The sequence below is a fragment of the Papio anubis genome, chromosome 17, assembly GCF_008728515.1.
Source record: "Papio anubis isolate 15944 chromosome 17, Panubis1.0, whole genome shotgun sequence".
Classification (NCBI taxonomy): Eukaryota; Metazoa; Chordata; class Mammalia; order Primates; family Cercopithecidae; genus Papio; species Papio anubis.
In genome coordinates, this window is record NC_044992.1 from 54,736,007 (window position 1) to 54,759,515 (window position 23,509).

A 23,509-nucleotide genomic window follows, 5' to 3' on the forward strand; every position below is an offset into this window, starting at 1 on the left:
CCCGTCTCTACTAAAAATACAAAAAGTGGGCGGGTGTGGTGGCGTGCGCCTGTAATCTTAGCTACTCTGGAGGCTGAGACACGAGAATCACTTGAACTTGAAATCAGAGATTGCAGTGAGCCTGAGATCATGCCATTTCACTCCAGCCTAGGTGGTAGACTGAGACCATCTCAAAACAAAAACAAGCCAAAAAAAACCACACAAATGAAAATGCAATCATAGAGTGCAATATTATCTTTCGTAGAATTTGAATACATAAAATCTCTTATAACTTAATCATAAAAAGGCAACTCATTAAACATGAGCAGGAGACTTGAGCAGATAGTTTACAAAAAAAAAGAGTATATAAAAATATGCAAATGGCAAGCATGAAAACATGCTCAATGGCATTATCCATCAGGAAAATTCAAGGTAAAACTAGTGTGAGATAGTACTACATACTCAGTAGAATGACTAGAAGTTAAAAAAACCTGACAGATCCAAGGGTTGGTGAAGATAGGGGACAGCCTGATTTCTTACACCAGTAGAAATGTAAAATATTACAGCCACTTCAGAAGGTTTTTGGACAGTTTTTCTATTTGAGATAAATATGCACTAAATCCTGTGATCCAGCAGTTCCTCTCCTGGCATTTACCCAAGACAAATGAAAGTAAATGTTGGCCAGGCATGGTGACTTACATCTGTAATCCCAGCACTTTGGGAGGCTCAGGCACGAGGTTCACTTGAACCCAGGAGTTTGAGACTAGCCTGGGCAGCACAGTGAGACCATCTTTATTTTTAAAAACAGAAGAAAGCAAATGTCCATAAAAGTACTTGTATGAGAATATTCATGGCAATTTTATTCATAGCCAAAAAGCGGAAACATCCTAGGTGTCTCTTAACAAGTGACTGTATATACGAATTATGATATGGTCATACAGTGGAATACTACTTAGTAATAAAAAAGAGAATGAATTTCTCATAATAGAACAGTTTGCATGAATCTAAGAAACAAAAGACACAGTTCTGCCATCAGAGGGTAACAGTCTACATGAGGGTGGGAGAATGAGATACATTCACATATATAAGGAAACCTATTCAGGTGAGCAGTGCACTTACTAAGAATTCACTAAAATTAGTTGGGTGTGGTGGCACACACCTGTAGTCCTAGCTACTCAGGAGGCTGAGGTGGGAGGATCACTGGAGCCAGGAGTTGAAGGCTGTAGTAAGCTGTGATTGCACTGCTGCACTCCAGCCTGGGCAACAGAGTGAGACCCTGTCTCTTAAAAAAAAAAAAAAAAGAAGAAAGAAAGAAAAGAAATTCACTAAAATAAATCAAGGGCAGGAGACTAATTGGAGAAAGCTATAAAGAAAAGGAAGAATGTGTTCTGGGCATGGAAAACTGCAGCTATAAATTGCCTGTCAGTTGAAAATAGGGCATCTCAAGGACATTTATCCCATGGTATCATCTCTCACAGTACTTTATTCTTTTCCTTTGAATTCTTTACCACAGTTTGTACTTAGAACTACCAATTAATATATTTAGTGGTTATAACCCCCCGCCTCTCTAGGCTGTGAACACCAGTTTTTTTCTATGTTCTGTACTTAACATTCTTACAGTTCATGACGTATAATTGTTTTTAAATAAACCTATGTTCAATAAATGATGTTCTCAGGAATCAGGAGTATATAAGGTGTTCTGGAGTAAGAATTCTGCAGGGAGGCAGATACAATCTTCTAGCGCATGGAGGAGTTTTTCTTGTTTGGATCCAAAGTTTGGTAGCAAAGACCCATGGAAGATTTGGAACATCAAACTGGAAGTGTGCAAAGTGGTGTTCTGAGAAGATGAATTGTCAGCAGTTCTCTGGAAAAGATTAGAGAAGAAACAGAAAATAGGGAAACAGCTTAAGAGCTAGGCATTGATGTGGCCCAAATGTGAGATGCTGAACTCTTAAGATTAAAAACACCTAGGCAGGCTGGACATAGTGGCTCAGGCCTGTAATCTCTGCACTTTGGGAGATGGAGGTGGGCTGATCACTTGAGGCCAGGAGTTCAAGACCAGTGTGGCCAACATGGCAAAACCCAGTCTCTACCAAAAAGTAGAAAAATTGGCCAAGCATGGTGGCTCACGCCTGTAATCTCAGCACTTTGGGAGGCTGAAGCGGGTGACTCACGAGGTCAGGAGTTCGAGACCAGCCTGGTCAACATAGTGAATCCCCGTCTCTGCTAAAAATACAAAAATTAGCTGGGCATGGTGGCATGTGCCTGTAGTCCCAGCTACTTGGAAGACTGAGGCAGAAGAATCACTTGAACCCGGGAGGTGGAGGTTGCAGTGAGCTGAGATCGCACCATTGCACTCCAGCTTGGGCAACAGAGTGAGACCTCGTCTCAAAAAATAAAAATAAAAATTATCCGGGTGTGGTGGCGCGCACCTGTAGTCCCAGCTACTCAGGAGACTGAGGCAGGAGAACCGCTTAAACCTGGGAAGCAGAGGTTGCAGTGAGCCGAGATCATGGCTCTGCCCTCCAATCTGGGTGATAGAGCAAGACTCTGTCTTTAAAAAAAAAAAACACACGCACACACATAGACAGATTGGGAAAGCTTTACCAAGGAAGAACCTGCAGTTGTTTCATTATTCTATCTTGTTTACTTTGTTTGAATAGGAATAGTAAGTCATCCAAGGAGTCATTATTGACTGTTGTGAGAAAGCGTATGGTTTTCAACAGTATGTTTCCTGATAATGTTAAATGTTTTAGTTTTAGTTTCTAAGAAGTGTCTTTATCCATGCTAATTGGTATTGAATTCCTTTTTTTGTCTGTTTCCCCTAAGTCAAAACAAGAGAAGATGGCATGTAGAGATAAGAGCATGCAAGACCGCTTGAGATTGGGCCACTTTACTACTGTCCGACATGGGGCCTCATTTACTGAACAGTGGACAGATGGTTATGCTTTTCAGAATCTTATCAAGTAAGTGAATTGTTACGATTAAATGGAGAATTGAAAAGTTCGTTTGGATTTTTTAGGTTTTCTGTAATTGTAGTCATTAATAATCCTAGTATTGGTAGTCATCTTTTCAGTTAGTTTTTTAGTCACCACATGTGTAAAGAAATGTATCGAATGAAGTGAAGTCCTGAAAAAAAACGACACAAGTAAAATCAGGAATACAAAATGAGTTCCAGAAAATAAAGAATGAGTTCTGCATTAAAACTTAAAAGAATCAGAATTGCTGAAGCTAAGGAAGAAAAACCTAGGGTCTGACTTTCTATCTTTCTAATTATATAATGAATTTTCATTAAGAGTCTGTTGAGCATTTATTGTGGATCCATAGAAAAATGAAATGTGAAAGGACCTGAGAAAGAATTTCCTGAGTTAAGTTTAGGTATAAAGCAGAATAAAACCATTGAAGAACTTTATAGGACATGTTCCTGGGATTATTTAAGGAGACAGTGTCCAGTCATCAGAGAGGCACTTCCTGGAAGGCAGTGGTGACCAGCCCCATTGCGTGTGCCTGTCTGCAGCTTGGAATCTTGAACATTCAGTGTCTTTGTCATAACTTTTGATTTGAAGCATTTAGGTATTTATTCCAAGGAGGGAATTAACATTTAAAATCCTCAAATTCCAACTGTGTGACTAGCTACCATTAGCTTAGATCTTTAAATGTATATAGATATCTTCAGATTGCAGTACCTTTTGGTGTATCTTTTTTTTTTAATCTCCAGGTCATGATGAATCGGAAGGTTCTATAGACTGCCTTTCCTTCCTTCCTGTGTTTTTTTGCTGAAATAGCTTGTTGAGTATGAATTGGAAAGCATATGACTACTTTTGAGTAATACTGAGACAAATAAGAAACTTATGCGTGAAAGAAAATACAAATATTGATGCTATTTATAATATTTGTTAAAACTCACCTCTGAATTACATGTTAGTAGTCCTTGTTTTATGTGTGAAACATTAACCTCCAACTTAGATTAAGCATGTTTTTGCTTCATGATTGTTCCTCATGTATGTATATTTTGGTGTGTGAAGAGGCTTTCAAGTCAAAGAATACCTTGAAAGGAAAGCACAGACTTTTCTTAGGCCAGCACCAGACATTTAGAGCAGCATTCACTCTGCATTCTTAAGCATAGGTGGCTGGTGATAGCAGAGGTATCGGGGCAATATAAACAGCGGTTACATGGAGGTATGATACCTGTTTATAACATCCTGGCCAAGAAATGCAGGTTGCCCTGGAAGTGACATACCACCCAGTTTCCAAATTTGTTAAAATGGAATCAGAAGAAGATAAAACTTAAGATCCACATAGTGGCCAAAGCCACCTAATGCTTACACTGACTTCTAGTAGTGGTAGTGGCTCTGAGCAGCCCTGTCAGTGGCTACTATTTAGATGGCAGTCTTTTTAGATTTTGATTCAGGAAAGATGGTGAGTTTGTATAGAGATGTAATTAGTTTTAAGAAGTGCTTATGGCTGGGCGCTGTGGCTCATGCCTGTAATCCCAGCACTTTGGGAGGCTGAAGTGGGTGGATCAATTGAGCCCAGGAGTTCAAGACCAGCCTGGGCAACGTTATGAAACCCTGTCTCTACAAAATATACAAAAATTAGCTGGGTGTGGTGGCCCTCACCAGTGGTCCCAGCTACTTGGGAGGCTGAGGTGGGAGGATGACTTGAGCCCAGGAGGAGAGGTGAGTGATGCCGTGAGTGGTGCAGTGAGCCGAGAATTGCACCACTGTCCTTTAGCCTGGACGACAGAGCCAGACCCTGTCTCAAAACAAAACAAAACAAAAAGAAGTGATTGAACTTACTGCTGATAGTAGCAATATTTTATCTCATATTCTAAAAGCAACTTGATGCCCATGAGGGTCTGGAAATCTGTATGGTAGAATACAAAATGATGACTTTGCTGTAGAGCCATCAAATCAGAGGAAGTGAGACTACGTAAATGAAATCCCTAAGTAGGACTGTTCACTGTAGGTAGATAGCGCTGCTTTACTGTTTTAAGCCATATAAATGGCAAGAAATCTATGTCTTCTCTTGGAAAGCTGTTTCTGGCTGATGTCTATTAATTATAGGTGTTTTAGTTCCTGAAATTTTGCTTTAATAAATTAATTTCCTTCAGTATAGAAATTGAAATTCTCCAGTTGTAAAAGGCTATATCTAATAACCTCAGAGATGACAGTTCTGCACATGAGAAACTCCAAGACGTGTGAAGTAATTTGGTGGGTGAAGTAGCTGAACACTAGCAGCAATACTAGGTTTTATGGGAAGAGACAAACCTAAAGGCATTTAAAAAATGAATCAGATAATGACATATAACCTCAATAGGACCCTTAACACCGTTTTGTTGTTGTTGTTGTTGTTCTTTTTGTTCCCTGGTTCTTTTTTTGAGTGATCTTTAATTTCCTAAAACAGAAGATTCGTTGTCTAATAGGAAATTTATATCAGATTTGTAATATTTTTTGGCCAGTTTAGTAATTTTTGCTTTCCACAGTATGTTTGAATCTGTTGAAAAAATAACTTATTTTATACTTCTGAGAAAGTAATGTTAAATACTAAATGTTAATGTTATTCAGTGCACCACTTTTTGTTTAAAGAAGTCTCAAACAGTCCATGGCAAGGCAATAAAAATTATTTACTAAGACTTTATGTTGAAATAAACAAAATTAAAGTAATGGGATTTGGCCGGACGTGGTGGCTCACACCTGTAATCCCAGCACTTTGAGAGACTGAGATGGGCGGATCATTTGAGGCCAGGAGTTTGAGACCAGCCTGGCCAACATGATGAAACCTTGTCTCTACTAAAAATACAAAAATTAGCTGGGCATGGTGACACACGCCTGTAATCCCAGCTACTTGGGAGGCTGAGGCCGGAGAATTGCTTGAACATGGGAGGCAGAGGTTGCAGTGAGGCCAAGATTGTGCCACTGCACTCCAGGCTGGGTGACACAGCGAGACCCTGTCTCAAAAAAAAAAAGCGGGGGCGGGGGGGAGATTTGACCTGTGTACAAAATTGTGATCATTTAAGATGCATGTAATTAGAGGAAGAAATTAAAGCTTACAGCATTGTAATGCCAGTTCAGGTATTTCTGAAGTGTGACAAATTCCAGTATCCATTTTATTTATTTTATTTTGAGACAGAGCCTTACTCTGTTACCCAGGCTGCAGTGCAATGGCACGATCTCGGCTCACTGCAACCTCCGCCTCCCGAGTTCAAGTGATTCTCCTGCCTCAGCCTCCTCAGTAGTTGGGATTACAGGCGCCCACCACTATGCCCAGTGAATTTTTGTATTTTTAGTAGAGACGGAGTTTTGCCATGTTGGCCAGGCTGGTCTTGAACTCCTGACCTCAAGTGATTCACCGACCTTGTCCTCCCAACCAGTATCCGTTTTAAAGCAATTTATGTCAAACCATCTGATTCTCAGTCATATGATCCATAACAAAGTCATTCATTTTGTTGATTTTATAAACATTAGATCTTTAGGTATTGTATACCATTTCACAGCTCCCAGTTTGTACAGAATATATGAAATGCTGGGAATCTTTAAAAATCTCATCTGGCTGGTCATGGTGGCTCATGCCTGTAATCCTAGCAGTGTGGGAGGCCGAGGTGGGTGGATATCCTAAGGTCAGCAGTTCGAGACCAGCCTGGCCAACATGGGGAAACCCCATCTCTACTAAAAATACAAAAATTAGCTGGGCATGGTGGCATGCGCTTGTAGTCCCAGCTACCCGGGAGGCTGAGACAGGAGAATTGCTTGAACCTGGGAGGTGGAAGTTGCAGTGAGCTGAGATCACGCCACTGCACTCCAGCCTGGGTGACAGAGCGAGACTTCATCTCCAAAAAAAAACAACAACAAAGCCATCTGGGGTATTGACATGTTGTTTGAAGTTTTGAGGTTTCAGATGTCTCAGAGATGAAATAGATAACAGATTACTTTAAATAATTTTGTTAAAATAATGACTGGAAATACGTGCTTTTTTTTGTTTGTTTTTTGTTTTTTGAGATGGAGTCTCGCTCTGTTGCCCAGGCTGGAGTGCAGTGGCGCAATCTTGGCTCACTGCAACCTCTGCCTCCCGGGTTCGAGCAATTCTCCTGCCTCAACCTCCCGAGTAGCTGGGAATACAGGTGCACGCCACCACTCCTGGCTAATTTTTGTATTTTCAGTAGAGACGAGGTTTCACCATGTTGGCCAGGCTGGTCTCAAACTTCTGACTTTAAGTGATCAGCCCACCTCGGCCTCCCAAAGTTCCAGGATTACAGGTGTGAGCCACCGCACCCGGCCACAGTTTTTAAAATACCTTTACTACTCGTTACTTCTAGTGTAGTTGAAGTGTAGAAGGTAGTGTTGCTGCTGAAGGCGCCCGCCTTCCGTTCCTGGGATGCTGTAACAAATACCATAAACTGGGTGGTTTAAAGTAACAGAAATGCATTCTCTCACACCTCAGGAATCTAAAGATCTGAAATCAAGGTGGGGCGGGACCATACTTCCTCAAGCCTCTAGGGAACATCTTTCTTTGCCTCTTCAGCAGTGTAGCAGCCCCAGGTGTTCCTTGGCCTGCGGCGGCATAACTCCATTCTCTGCCTCCTCTTCACATGGTGCTCTCCCTGTGCGTCTCTGTGTCTCCTTTTCTCATAAGGACACCAGTCGTATTGGATTAAGGTCCTGTCGTGTCCAGTATGACCTCATCTTCACTAGTAATATCTTTATTCGCCCTGTTTCCAAATAAGGTCATATCCTGAGGCACTAATGACTAATATATCTTTTGGGGGATACAACTCATAATGGTGCAGAAGATTGATTATCTTGTTTTTCTTTTGCAGGCAATGGCTTTGTAAATAGAGTTATTTAGATTTGAGTGAGATGGATTTATTGGGTCCTCAATACTTCTGTAAAATATAGAAGAAATAGCCTCTTGCTATGGGTGATGAAGGGCGAGCAATCTCTAAAATTGATGCTATACAAGAAATAAAGATCAACTCTGTGAAAGGCACTGTTATACATGCTGGGGGATATATGGATTGCTAAGACATGATTCCTGTTCTATGAGAAGTTATAGTTTGACATAATCCAGACTTTGTACTCCCAAAATAAATCTAAATGAAGTACCACTGATAGTCTCTATTCTTTTCTTCTTCGATGTAAATAGCTAAACAGTTTCAAGAACATCAAGAATTTGTATGAGAATCCTTAAAATACATAACATTGATCTTTGGTGCATCAACTTTCATGTTCAAAGTCTTGTTCTCAGAATGTGCAGTTTAGGATTTCCCTAAAGATGTTTTGGAATCTGTGTCCCTTGTGTTATGGTTTATATATATGATGGCTGTGGGGATCCTTTCTTGGTGAATCTGAAGAGATTAAACATATGAATTGTCCTTGAAAATAATAGAAGATTGTTTTTATTTTATGTTTGATAAAGGTGATTGCTAAAATCTCAATTTTGCAAAATACTGTTAATCTTCAAAGACAAAATGTTGTGGCACTCCACTAAGCTACTGTATATTGTATGTTTATCTGTAGGGAGTTCAGAGTGCCTTACATTCATGGCCCCTGAAAGGGGTAGAAATGAGCTAAAGATGTTTACCAGTTTTTTAATTGGGAAATTCATGCTCAGTTAAGGTAAATGTTTTCTCCAGAAGAAATACTGTGATTTTACTTAAGGATTCTGTGTCTCAACCCAGATTTCTTTCAAGCCATGAATGATATATACAGTTGTCTCTTGTGGGGAATTGGTTACAGGACCTCCCTCAGATACCGAAATCCATGAATGCTCAAGTCCCTGATACAAAATGTGTAGTATTTGCATATAACCTATGCATATCCTCCCATATACTTTAAATCACCTCTGGATTACCTATAATACCTAATAAATGTAAATGCTGTGTAAATAATTGTCATATTGTTTATGGAATAATAACAAGGGAAAAAGTTTGTACATATTCAGTATAGGTGCAGCCATCCTTTTTTTTTCCCCCTGTATTTTCAATCTGCAGTTGGTTGAATCCATAGATGTGGAGAGCCAACCTTATATATGTTCTGCAAGTAGAGATGAGGAGGTCTAGCTAATGATAATCAAAAAGAATTTTCAGGCAAACAGAAAATTCTTGAATTATAATTTTCATTTTGTTGTTCAATTGATGTCTAATCAGTGACCTGGCTCATCCTGAAGCCAAGGGCATAGTATTATCAAGTGACTGGTTGTTGCTTTGTAATACTCTGATTAGGTTAATCTTGCATACAGCATTGCCCTTCTAGATATGTGCAAATAAGCTGTATTGTGGGTATCTACCCTAGAGTAATCTTGGTTTTCTGCTTGTCGTTCTTCCACGAAAGACACTATACTAAATCTGGAAAAGATCTGAAAACAGTGTTCAGGGAAGAGGGTAGAGCAACTTCCATTTGAGAGTAGGTTTTAAAAAATTAGATTCTGCCAGGCATGGTGGCTCACACTTGTAATCCCAGCACTTTGGGAGGCCGAGGTGGGTGGATCATTTGAAGTCAGGAGTTTGAGACCAGCCTAGTCAACATGATGAAACCCCGTCTTGGGCTGGGCGCGGTGGCTCAAGCCTGTAATCCCAGCACTTTGGGAGGCCGAGATGGGCGGATCACGAGGTCAGGAGATCGAGACCATCTTGACTAACACGGTGAAACCCCGTCTCTACTAAAAAAATACAAAAAAACTAGCCGGGCGCGGTGGCGGCGCCTGTGGTCCCAGCTACTCGGGAGGCTGAGGCAGGAGAATGGCGTGAACCCGGGAGGCGGAGCTTGCAGTGAGCTGAGATCCGGCCACTGCACCCCAGCCTGGGCGGCAGAGCGAGACTCCGCCTCAAAAAAAAAAAAAAAAAAAAAGAAAAAGAAACCCCGTCTCTACTAAAACAATATAAAAATTAGCTGGGCATGGTGGTGCACACCTGTAATCCCAGCTATTAGGGAGGCTGAGGCACAAGAATCACTTGAACCTGGGAGATGGAGCTTGCAGTGAGCCAAGATTGTACCACTGCACTCCAGCCTGGGCAACAGAGTGAGACTCTGTCTCAAAAAAAAGATTTTATTATTCCACAAAAATGAAGGTTGCTTCCACAAAAGAGAATGAGAGGAAAAGCACAGTAGAGGGAGAAGGAGAAGGGAGCTATCATTTGACTGTCAATTATGATGGGTGACTTAAAGACTAGCCTGTTAAATGGTTAATCTCCAATTTTGTTTATTTTTATATACCAAGTCTGTAAACCTTAATATCTGTTAGGTGGTAGGATACATGAGAGAAAGTGTTTTTTGTTTTTTTTTTAATGGAGTTTTTATTGGTCCCTAATTTGTAAACTAGTTAATCACAGAAAAATTTGACATCTTCTTAGGAAATACTCTAATGGTAATGGTGTTAGCTTAACTGCTGCTGTAAAATATGTTTTATGCTAATTCATTTTGTTCCCTATTCCCTAAGGAGTTCTTACTAATTGAAGACTTTATTGTGCTTTCTCTGAATGTATTTGTCTTTTAAAAACTTAATTTAGGTGTCACTGTATCAGTGGGCGGGGTTGATGTGTAGAGTAGTAATGGCTCCCTTAGACTAGAATAAAGGATAGATCTTAAAAGAAAATCTTGTTTACTTTCTTTAGCATCCTACAAACTTGGTATCTTTTCACACAAAACTGAGAAGCTTTCATCCAAAGAAAAATAAAAAAGAACTTGGAACATTTTACAACTTTTAAAATACAATTTTTACTTTTAATGGGTTCAGATCAGAGAATTGTTTTCTTAGCTGTTAAAAAGGAATCAGAAAATTGTTCCTTTTGAGTCAGAAAATAAGGTCACAATAGAAATTTGATACGTTCCTTCCTGCCCACTCTGAAAATAGTAATAACTAGTGTCTTAAAGCACAGACTCATTCCCAGGAAACATCTATCACCGATTATTTGGCCCTTCCAATCTGAAGTTAAAATCAGATCTCTTCTTGACTTAAAGGGGCTTATTTTTTCTGAAATTGGATACACAAGTGACAAATTGTGTGTGTTCCATAGCTGTGGTAAAACTTTTGACCCTCTTTGTGCAACATCTTTTATATTTCTAGGCAACAGGAAAGGATAAATTCACAGAGGGAAGAGATAGAAAGACAACGGAAAATGTTAGCAAAGCGGAAACCTCCTGCCATGGGTCAGGCCCCCCCTGCAACCAATGAGCAGAAACAGCGGAAAAGCAAGACCAATGGAGCTGAAAATGAAACGTATGTTCTTTATTGACGTGAACGCTGAGACACCACACCGCACCCCCAAATACAAACGTCCTGTTGATTACCACCGGCAATAGTTGTAAATTTTGGAGTTCACTCAGGTTTAAACCTTCTTTTCAGTTACATTAATGGATTTGCTCAATTCATATAAATGCCATATAAAATTAATTGATTTTCTTAAAGCTGCTCTTTATTTAGGGCATTTTGAATGAGAGGGAAAAGTAATGTCACTTGACATCATGTCTTTTGGCCACTCCTGGTTAACAAATAAGACATCATTGTACTGAAATGATATTATTGCTTACATGTGGCTCCAGGTTGTGGTATAGTAGTCGTCTCATGGGAGTTACCTGGCTGCTATTTCAAACAGAAGAATGCTCTTTACTGGTCTAAAGAGCACTTCGTTAATAGTCGCAAACTTAGGATAAGTGCCCCAAAAACCTGTTATGTTAGAAAAGGATATTGTCCCAATAAGCCACAACTTGATCTCATCAGAATTGTTTCCTGTTCTGGGAATATAAGGAAAACACCAGTATCTTAAACTGCAGTATAGTCATCTTTTTCTTTGTCACTCAACAATATTTACATGGCTACCATGTATAGGAGTAGAAAATTCTAAGCACAAATGCCTGCCTTCTCCATTCATTTCTTCCTTTCTCTTTAACTGAAAGTAAGTTTCATATCCAAAGATAGCTTCAAAGAAAATGTATATCATATAACTTATCAACTAATATGTCATTTGTTTTATGTTTTCATATTAGTTCACAAAAACAACACATAATCCACTTCAGGTATAATAATACTTGTATTACATTATTGTTAAAAGTCTGTGGCATCCTAGAAATGCATCTTCTTTCATTCTACTGAGAAACATGGCTTAACACCAATCCTCACCCCATATGTATCTGATGTTTTGGGAAGTCTTGTCCTTGATATTCGTTTAGTAAGTCTGTGTTAAATGCTTATTTTATGCTAGGCCCCTTCTGGGAATACAGAGCTAAAGGATACAGCCCCAGCCTTAGGAGCCCACAATTTACTTAGGTGAGATGAACAGACGAATAAACTAATACTTACATTAAGTATAGTGATAAAAATGTGTGTAATGAACTTGGAAAACATCTTCCCTCGTGTAACTCCAAATAGTTTTGTTTTGTTTTTTTTTTAAGACGAAGTCTCACTCTGTCACCCAGGCCAGAGTGCAGTGGTGCTATCTCGGCTCACTGCAACCTCCGTGTTCCGGGTTCAAATGATTCTCCTGCCTCAGCCTCCTGAGTACCTGGGACTACAGGCGTGCATCACCACGCCCAGCTAGTTTTTGTATTTTTAGTAGAGATGGAGTTTCTCCATGTTGGCCAGGCTGGTCTCGAACTCCTGACCTCAAATGATCCATCCACCTCAGCCTCCCAAAGTGCTGGGATTACAAGCGCGAGCTACTGAACCCAGCCGAAATGTTATAAAACATTTTCCCCTTGATTTTAAAGACTAGTCAAGTGCAATAATCAGAATGAGAAGAGGGGAAGAGTATAGAGTCTTAAATATAAAGTATTTTCCTTTCAGCAAGTCCAAGTAGGGGCTCAGATTTGAAAGATTGTCCAGGCTAATTAATCTGACCAAGGTTTTCTTTCATGATTCCTGTGTTTATTTTGTGAAGGGACTTTCCCTCTAGTATTATTTGAAAATTATTTAATGCTAATGCACAAAACCATTCGCTTAGGAGTGCTAAAGAAGGCATAGGTTGTTTCTTTGCCACAGAACAATAATTAGAATTCTATCTAGGCTAGTAATGTGTAAGCAGTTGCCATCTGGAGTCCTGTGTAAAATCCAATCCAGAAGGCTTTCAGTCCAGTTTTTAATTAGAGTATCTGTGAATTGGCTCTTACTTTGACCAGAAGCCAGAAGTAGGCCTCTGGAGTCTTGGAGTGAGTCATATTATCCTTTCTTGGCCCTGAACCTGTTTCAGACAGAGAATTCTTAGCCATCATTTTTTATTTATCTGTTTTTTGCTGGTGTGGAATGGAGTAATAAATACAAGTATTTCTACATCTGTAAAGAGATAGCCCTAGTAGGTGAGTTTCTTCTTCTTTCTATGTTTTCTTGAGTTAGACCTCAAAGGCTCTGTTCTGGTTGATAGGATAGATATTTCCTCTTTCTTCTGCTATTTAGAATGTATCTAAACAGTGGTATCTAAAAATGTTAAATATCTGTATATGCTTCTAGAATGCGAAAAAGGTAGAGATGGAAGAAAAAAATAATTCTCACTTGTTCATCTTTTTTTATTTTCTTTCTTTCTTTTTTCTTTTTTTAAGAGACAGAGTCTTGCTCTGTTTCTCGCGGTGGAGTGCAGTGACATGATTATAGCACGCTATAGCCTCAACCTCCTGGGCTCAAGCAATCCTTCCATCTCAGCCTCCTGAGTAGCTGGGACTACAGGCATGTGTCACCATGCCCAACTTCTTTCTTCTTTTTTTCACAGAGACGGAGTGTTGCTTTGTTGCCCAGGCTGGTCTCAAACTCCTGGTTCCAAGTCCTTCCCCCTCAGCCTCCCAGAGTACTGGGATTACAGTGAGCCACCCAGCCTGGCCACTTGTTCATTCTTGAGATATAAGGATGCTGTTGGAGTAGGTGGAACATGAAACACGTGAATACCCATTAAGTCAGCCCTTTGAGAGCTGATTTAAATAGCATTTTCAATATTCTGTGTACATTGTCATGTAAGCCGCAACGCTTTCTTAGATAGGTATTATCACTTGCTGCATTTCAGGAAACTGAGTTAAGAGGTTAAAGTTGCTTGCCCAAGGTCACATCGCCAGCGGCTTAGTAGTGCTTTAAACCCTATTCCTCAGACTCCAAATCCTAGACTCTAATTTGCTGCTATATCTTTCTCTTTGTTATTACACTATCAAGGTTTAAGTGTTAACAAGAATAATAAAATCCATTGGCTTATTGTTATGCCCTCTAAAAGATTTTTAGACAATTTTTGGCTCTCTCTGAATGAATTTTCATCTGAGTAATATATGGGACAAAACTCACTTCAAAAATAATATAAAAATATGGCTCACTTATTTTTTTTTTATGTTTTGCAAATTAGACTTTTGGCTTTGAAGTTCTTCCCTCACATATCTGGTAAATCACAGAAGTTTTCTCTTGTCAGAGGACTACAAGATAACCTGTCTTTCAGTCATTTTAACTGAGACTGAAACTGCGTATGTCTTATAGTATATTTGAGCATTTCTCTTTAAATAAGCAAACTATGATTTCTAGTAGTTTACTGAAACTTACCACTGTTTTTCAGGTTAACATTAGCAGAATACCATGAACAAGAAGAAATCTTCAAACTCAGATTAGGTCATCTTAAAAAGGTAAGTGTAATGAGAAAATCTCCCTGGAGAAATGTGATACCTAGTTTACATTTGGGGTTGAAGCTCTCTGGTCATAGTAGCTGCACATAGCAGCAGAAAGCTTGAGTGACTGCTTTCATGTCATGTCTTGTAGCCTAATGGTAGAACTCATATTTTTCCATTTTCTTTTCTTTTCTTTTTTTTTTTTTTTGCGATGGCGTCTTACTCTGTCTCCCAGGCTGGAGTGCAGTGGCACGATCCTGGCTCACTGCAACCTCCACCTCCTGGGCTCAAGCGATTCTCGTGCCTCAGCCTCCCAAGTAGCTGGGATTACAGGCATATGCCACCACACTCAGCTCATTTTTGTATTTTCAGTAGAGACGAGGTCTCACCATGTTGGCTAGGCTGGTCTCGAACTCCTGACCTCAAGTAATCTGCCTGCCTCAGCCTTCCAAAGTGCTGGGATTACAGGTTACAGGTGTGAGCCACCATGCCTGGCCTATCTTTCCATTTTCAAGTCAATTCCAGCAACCCAATAAGAGTGTTTTTTTTTCCCCAGTGATCTGTGAGCAGATAATTCTGTATACATCATAAGGCTTCCCAAGTGGTTATCTTTGGAGTAAAATTTTAATATATAATAAGAGCAGATGATTTTGAAATTGACGTGAAGATTTTAAATCATATTTTAAATCACATAGCAGCTCTTATTCCTTGCCTAAACTAGCTCAAAAGAGGAAGTCTTACGCCAAACCTTATTCAAACACAAAGGCACATAATATAGAATTTGTTATTGATGATATTCACTGAGATATCTTAGATGTAGATTGCTCAGCTCTTAAAATTCAGAAGCCCATACATTGGTCAATGCTGTTTATGGGTGATAATGGTTAGTAAGGATTTACTGAACTGCTTTTGGTATGTGTGCTTTTGTTTTTTATTTCACATATTAGTTTTCATGCTGTTTTCCCACTGGGTTCTCAGAGCTTATTAAATAAGTAGAACTTGCTGGGCATGGTGGCTCACACCTGTAATCCCAACACTTTGGGAGGCTGAGGTGGGTGGATCACCTGAGGTGAGGATTCGAGACCAGCCTGCCCAGCATAGTGAAACCCCATCTCTACTAAAAATACAAAAAATTAGCTGGGTATGGTGGCGTGTGCCTGTAATCCCAACTACTCAGGAGGCTGAGGCAGGAGAATCGCTTGCACCTGGGAGGCAGAGGTTGCAGTGAGCCGGGATCGCGCCACTGCACTCCAGCCTGGGCGACAACAGTGAAACTCTGTCTCAAAAAATAAAACATAAAAATAAGTAGAACTTAAGGCACCAAGTGTAATCCACACTTAAAGATGAGAACTGGATAGATAACCTGATTTTTGTAAAAAATGTTTGCATGTCTGTGTATATATGCACAAAACATTCCTGGAAACTTGTGTAAGAAACTTAATAGTGGTTACATCTCAGGAGTGGGCATGGAGAGGAGGGAGGAAGAGGGTAGAGAACTTTTACTTTTCTCACTGAACTCCTCTGTATGGTTTGAATTTTATTATTTTCTATGGGCTAATTTTTATGATTAAAATTCTTATCGCTTAAAAAGAAATCTTTCAATGCAAAGCACCTTCCTCTAGCCTTTCATAAGATAAATGTCTGCTATTGTTTTTGAAATAAGATCCCTGTGCTATTTCTTTCCTTTTCGCTTTAGGAGGAAGCAGAGATCCAGGCAGAGCTGGAGAGGCTAGAAAGGGTTAGAAATCTACATATCAGGGAACTAAAAAGGATACATAATGAAGATAATTCACAGTAAGCTACTTGGGGGTACATTGGGTTGGAGATTGCTAAGCATTTTATGTTATGAATTGAATGGTCTAGAATAATGTGTTTGCTTAATGTAAGTTACATAAATGATTCCACAGTGTATTTAGCTCTTTTGTAGCATCTAATACAATTTTGTAAACAAAATTATGATTTGCCTTGGTTTAAATATACAATTGTATTAAATTTATATATTAAGTACATATGTGTATACGTAGAGCATTTTTACATGAGTAGAGACTACTAAAACAATATGGCTTCGTAATTGTAAATGGTTGAGATATGTGGCATATTCAGATTTCCCTACAGAGCCTTAAGAAAGGGAAGATGGGTCACCGTGTGGTGTTGTGGAAAGAGTATTGGGTTGAGATGACACTCAGTTTCTGAATGACCTTTAAGGGCCATTCAGGTGTTGACATTTTAAGTAAGACTCTTAAGTTCAGTACATTAATTGTAGATGAATTGAAACTGGGCAAAGTAGGTTAAAAGTAGAAAGCGGCTTTTATAAGTAATCTGTTTTTTCCCCATTTTTTTTTTGGACCCTGAAACGTTTTTTCATAAAGCCACAGCTTGTGTATTTTTGTTTGGCTTATACGAGCTTTGGACCTTTCTTTCTGTTAAAGTGGCAGACAACAGCAGGTACCACTTTGTGAGAACTCTCTGTGTATCAGGCCTGGTCCTAAGTGCCCTTAGTGCTCTCATTTAATCCGCAGGATAACCCAGTCATCTTTAATACATCAATCAGAAAACAAGCTTAGAGAAAGTAAATTAACTTGACCAGGGACTCATAAATAATGTGACCAAAGAGTTAAACTTGGATCTTTTTCATCCAAACCACCGTGCAGTAATGTCTCTCCAAATAGGCATGCTACTTTCTTAGAATCCATGTAAAGTAATTTCAGAATTAGTCAGATTGTTTAAGATCAGGAACTAGGCACAAATATTTTAAAATTTGTTTTTGCCAGAATTTGTCATTTCTTTATCATATTACTAAGAAACTACCCAAGAGAATCTAATATAGGGAACACAGTTTTATCTGTCTTAAAGAGAGAATAATGAATGCACATAGAACATGTGACTCACTTTATAATCAAATCTGTTTTTAAGGAAATAGCAAGTGTCTTGGAATTTTACTGTATGTATTTTTGAAATGGTGAGAACATGTGGCCCTTGAACAGTTTGGAGGAGCCAAATAGCACAATTTAAAAATCTCTGGTCTACTCTAATCTACCCTCCCTCATTGTATAGCAGAACAGAAAAAAGCAGGAGGAGCAAGAAAGGTCTAGTGTAGCTACACTGAGACCAGCACCCAAGTCCTGTGGCTCTGCAGCTAGTGCTGTTCATTGTAATTACACTGCCTCTTTGAACTGGGTAACTTTATACTCAGTATTTGCCATGTTGGTGTTGTCAAACTACCAACAGTAGCTATAATTGTATGTATAATGTGTTAGATATTCTGGGAATTTGGCAAGCGTGGAAGACTGTAGTCCATGATCTCAGGGTGTTCCATGTTCCCTGTTTCCACAGATTTAAAGATCATCCAACGCTAAATGACAGATATTTGTTGTTACATCTTTTGGGTAGAGGAGGTTTCAGTGAAGTTTACAAGGTAAGTATAAGGAACTGGATACAAAGACTGGGAGTTAAATTATCGGCTCTTACCAACTTGGAGAACATTAAAAATACTGATAATTATAGGTTGGTATCCATTGGTTGAAATTCAAAAACTTTAAAAACCTGTGTCTTTGGGAAAACAGCTTTTAACCCTAAGTGACCAAGCAGAATACAGTATTGTCATTTTCAAGTTTGAAAAATAAATAATTATAAATTTAAAAAACAAGAAGGAAGTATACTGGGTGGTGGAATTATGATGATTTTTATTCTGGTTCTGTACTTTCTGCCTCATATTTGTTAGAAAAGAGTATGTGCTATCTTTATTTCTTGTACAGAATAGATGTGTCAAACCTATTTCCAATAAGAATAGATTTTTTAAAATTGGAAAACCGGCTTTTTGTTTTAGAAGTGTTCTAATATCATTTACTAGCACTGAAGTCTGAAAGAGTGTTCTGGCTCTCTGAAAGAGTGCTTCAGTTGGGCCAGCGAAGTACAGGCTGCTGAGCCTCCAGGTTGATTTTTACCAAATGAGGGATTCAGTATGTTTTAAATATAGCTACAGATCCATAACATGTGGATTTAATTTTTCTACATGTTTCTGGCACCTGTCTGTAAAGTATAGAATTGTTTATTAAGTAGTCTTTATTGCACAGCTGTACCTTTCAGATGTACAGCTTTAACTGTTAGGATTTATGTTATGCCCGTATGAATTTATATATGGGAAATCTTTTTAGTAAAATAGTTTTCATTGCAAATAAAAATGTTAAAACTAGTTCTGCCGTTTTCTTTCTAATTTTTTTTAAATTGCGGTTTTATTTATTTATTTATTTTAGAGACAGGGTCTTGCTCTGTTGCCCAGGCTGGAGTGAGGTAACACAATCATAGTTCATTGCAGCCTCAGACTGCTGGGCACAAGCAAGCCTCCTGCCTCAACCTCTTGAGTAGCTGGGACCACAGGCCCAGTGCACTAATTTTTAAATATTTTGTAGAGAGAGGGTCTTGCTACATTGCCCAGGCAGGTCTCAACTTAGGGGCTCAAGCAGTCCTCCTGCCTTGGCGTCCCAGGGTGCTGAGATTACAGGTGTGAGCCACTGCACCCCACTGTGATTTTACTAAGTATATGTTTCAGTGGTATTAAGTACTTTTACAGTGTGTGCAACTGACATCACTACATCACTGTTCATCTCCAGAACTGTATTACGATTAGTGCACTACCATACTGGTTTTGATATTCTAGTGCCTTTTTTTTTTTTGGAGACGTTGTCTCACTCTGACACCCAGGCTAGAGTGCAGCAGTGCAGTCTCGGCTCACTGCAGCCTCCCACTCCAGAGCTCAAGTGTCCTCCCATCTCAGCCTCCCAAAGTGCTGGGGTTACAGGCATGAGCCACTGCACCTGGCTTCTAGTATCTTATTTGTATTTTTTAATCTGTGCTTATAAGTATGATTGGCCCATAGTCACCTTTTGTATGCAAGCAGCTTTGTCAAAATTTGATGTCATAATTATCCTAGCTCGTTAGATAGAGTTGTGAAGTCTCTTTTTTCCATGCTCTGGAACCCTTTTCATCACTTGGGAATTGTTGGCTCCTTAGAGTTGACTCATAAAAACTTCTCGGGCAGGCCAGACTCAGCAGCTCATGTCTATAATCCCAGCACTCTGGGAGCCGAGGCGGGAGGATCACTTGAGCCCAGGAGTTTGAAACCAGCCTGGGCAACGTAGCAAGACCATGCCTCTACAAAGAAAGAAAAGAAAAATCACCTGGGAGATGTTGTGTTAGTGGAAAACATTTGGCTGTCTTTTCAGTTTCTTCTACAACTATTGATATATTCAGATTTTCTCTCTCTTAAGTCAGTTTTGGTAATTTAATTTTTCTAGGAAATCTATTTCGTTTATATATTTTTTCTTTTTTAATAGAGACAGGGTTTCACTGTGCTGTCTAAGCTGGTCTCAAACTCCTAGCCTGAAGTGATCTTCACCCTTCAGTCTTCCAAGTGCTGGGATTACCGCCACCATGCTTGGCCTAGAGTTTTAAAAAATATTTTCCACTGGCTGGGCACGGTGGCTCATGCCTATAATCCCAGCACTTTGGGAGGCCAAGACAGGCGGATCATGAGGTCAGGAGATCAAGACCATCCTGGCTAACACGGTGAAACCCCATCTCTACTAAAAATACAAAAAATTAGCCGGGCGTGGTGGCGGGCACCTGTAGTCCCAGCTACTTGGGAGGCTGAGGCAGGAGAATGGCATGAACCCGGGAGGCAGAGCTTACAGTGAGCCTAGATCCGGCCACTGCATTCCAGCCTGGGCGACAGAGCGAGACTCATCTCAAAAAAAAAAAAAGATAGATAGATATTCCACATCCTAGTTACTTCTCTGTTCTTGTAAAATTTTTATTTTTGTGTTTCTTGATTGATAGGCTAGAGATTAGTCAGTGTTGTTATTAATTTTTTCCTAAGAATCAACTTTTTTGTTGATGAAATCTGCTATTTCGTTAGTTTTCAATTTCATTAATGTCTGCTTTCATTCTTTCTGCTTTCTTCATTTTTATTTATGTTCATTCTTAATTCTTAGTTTATTTTCTTTGTAATTTTTTATCATAAAAAGATAGATATAAAATTTACCATCTTAACCATTTTTAAGTGTATAGTTCAGTAAAGTACATTCACGTTTTTGTGAAATAGATCTCAAACTTTTTTTCATCTTCCAAAACTGAAACTCTGTAGCCATTAACCAACTTTCCTTTCCCCCTCCTCCTCATCCTTGGAACCATTTTACATTCTGTTACTCTGAATTTGACTATGTTTAGATTTCTTACAGAAGTGGAATCATGTTACATCTTTTCATAATCAGCTTATTTTACCTAGCATAATGTCCTCAAGGTTCATCTATGCTATAGCATGTAACAGGATTGGCTTCCTTTTTAAGGTCACTTAATATTTTATTGTATGTACCACATTTTGTTTATCCTCTTCTGTTGATGGACACTTGGGTTGCTTCCATCTCTTGCCTATTGTATATAGTGCTGTTGTTTTTGTTTTTGGTTTGTTTGTTTGTTTTGAGACAGTCTTGCTCTGTCGCCCAGGCTGGAGTGCAGTGGTGCAATCTCGGCTCACTGCAACCTCCGTCTCCTGGGTTCAAGTGATTTTCCTGCCTCAGCCTCCCCCAGTAGCTGGGATTACAAGTGTGTACCACCATGCCACCTAATTTTTTTGTATTTTTAGTAGAGATGGGATTTCACTGTGTTGGCCAGGCCAGTCTCGAACTCCTGATCTTAAGTGATCCGCTCACCTCTGCCTCCCAAAGTGCTGGGATTATAGGCATGAGCCACCGCGCCCAGCCTGTAGTTCTGTTTTGAATTTGGGTGTCCAAATATCTCTATGAGACTCTGCTTTCAATTCTTTTGGATATATACCTAGAAGTGTATGTAATTTTGAAACATCAAAATTGGTTCTTGGTGCCTCCTGGTTACTTTTAGTAATTTCATCATCGTATTTTTTCCTAATGTATTTCTTCAAACATTTTATTTCTTTTTCTCTTGAGACGGAGTCTCACTCTATCGTCCAGGCTGCAGTGCAATGGTGTGATCTTGGCTCACTGCTGCAACCTCTGCCTCCCAGGTTCAAGTGATTCTCCTGCTTCAGCCTCCCGAGTAGCTGGGATTATAGGCACCCGCCACCACACCTGGATAATTTTTGTATTTTTTTAGTAGAGATGGGGTTTTACTATATTGGCTAGGATGGTCTCAAATTCCTGACCTCGCGATCTGCCCTCCTTAGCCTCCCAAAGTGCTGGGATTACAGATGTGAGCCACCATGCTCAGCCCCACACATTTTATTTCTGAGATCTAAATACTTCTTGCAGTGATGTGTGCAGTTAGTTTTTCTTTCGCTGTTCTCCACTCTCGTTCTCCACTCTCCAAAATCCTTTCTTAAGTCAGTGGTAGGTCACAGTGTCTTGGATTTAGAAGTACAGTGTAGTTAGAGAAAATTATGCTTGAAATAGCATTGGTACTCTTACAAATTGGGTGGTATTTACTGTTTTTAAAAATTATTTGAAATGATTTTCTGGTGTGAAGCCATGATGATATTCATGATTGTGGATGGACTGAAGATTCTGTAAGAAAAAAGTTCAAAAGTTTCCGTTTTTGGCCGGGCATGGCCTCTACTGCCTCTAACCCAATAACGGGTTATTTTCTCCAGGAGGCAGGCAGTGTGTGTCCCTAGAATTTCAAAAGTGGCAGGATGTTTGAAGTTTGTAAAGTGTCAACTGAAGGACAAGAGACAACCTAAGGGAGATGGGTCCCAGATGGTAATAGATGGTGTCCAGAAAGAGAATGGATGGGAAATGATACTGAGTACCAATACTTTGAGAGGCCAAGGTGGGAAGATTACTTGAGGCCAGGAGTTCAAAACCAGCCTGGCAAACACATTGAGGACTTGTCTAGATAAAAAAATTAAAAATATTGCAGTTTTTGTGAAATAAGATATGTCTGAAGTGAGTGGTTTTTATACTTTAAACATACGGGTTTTAATTTGGTATAAATGATGGAAGTTTCTCTATAAGCAGCTCTCTCTACATGCAGTGCTTACCTAGAGAAACTTACGTTTAGAAAGATCTGTAAAGTAGTGATCACCCTATTTATGGACTGTTTTCTGCACTTGTTGCCTTCATGTATTTGTATATTTGTGGAAATTAACAGATGGGTGATAACAGTGTTGAAACTGAAATGGTAAGCTTTTAATCTGAACTTTACAAACTAAGAAAAACTATTCTAAAGGAGCTATGCAATAAATTCTTTTGTTTGGAGGGAAATCTTCAATTCAATTGAAAGATTACTTTATCAAATAATGATTTACACCCAGCTTCCTCAAAACTCCATGTTACCTTTTTCACTGTGCTATAGCAAGCACTACCTAGCTGATGCAGGACTTGCCAGCAGTGGTGGCCTTTGGGGAAAGCCGGTTCCTACCTCTGGACAGTGCTGGAGAAGTGACTTGGTGTCACTAACTTCATCCATTGTTGGAATTAAAAACTACTTTTCGGCCAGGTGCAGTGGCTCACACCTGTAATCCCAGCACTTTGGGAGGCCGAGGCCGGCAGATCACCTAAGGGCTGGAGACCAGCCTGACCAACATGGTGAAACCCCGTCTCTACTAAAAGTACAAAAATTAGCCAGGTTTGATGGTGCGTGCCTGTAATCCCAGCTACTCAGGAGGCTGAGGTAGAAGAATCACTTGAACCCGAGAGACAGGTTGCAGTGAGCTGAGATTGCACCGTTGCACTCCAGCCTGGGCGACAGAGCGAGACTCTGTCTCAAAAACAACAACAACAACAAAACCACTTTTTATTTGCCCAGCAGATAGAGATGGGACTAAAGGCAGGGCTGTTTTTTGTTCTTGTTTCTCTTTTTATTTTAATAAACAATATGCCAAATTACAGGGTTATTTTGTAAATAATCATGCCAAAGAAGTATATTGTGAGGGGTTATTTTCTCCAGGAGGCAGACAGTGTGTGTCCCTAGGATTTCAAAAGTGGCAGGATGTTTGAAGT

The 23,509-nt window shown here is 39.5% G+C and overlaps 1 protein-coding gene across 9 annotated transcripts in view; it reads left to right on the forward strand.

Annotated features, from left to right (window-relative positions):
- Positions 1–23,509, forward strand: part of TLK2 (tousled like kinase 2) — a 143,884-nt gene that overhangs the window by 87,101 nt on the left and 33,274 nt on the right. For 8 of the 9 annotated variants that reach the window (XM_017950826.3, XM_017950827.2, XM_031657661.1 and 5 more), the window contains 5 exons: positions 2,809–2,945; positions 11,041–11,193; positions 14,492–14,558; positions 16,237–16,334; positions 17,874–17,955. In XM_017950826.3, the coding sequence (XP_017806315.1) occupies positions 2,809–2,945; positions 11,041–11,193; positions 14,492–14,558; positions 16,237–16,334; positions 17,874–17,955 (537 nt within the window). Of the gene's footprint in view, positions 1–2,808; positions 2,946–11,040; positions 11,198–12,175; positions 12,241–14,491; positions 14,559–16,236; positions 16,335–17,873; positions 17,956–23,509 lie in introns of all 9 variants that reach the window. The other variant, XM_017950834.3, reaches the window with a different exon arrangement.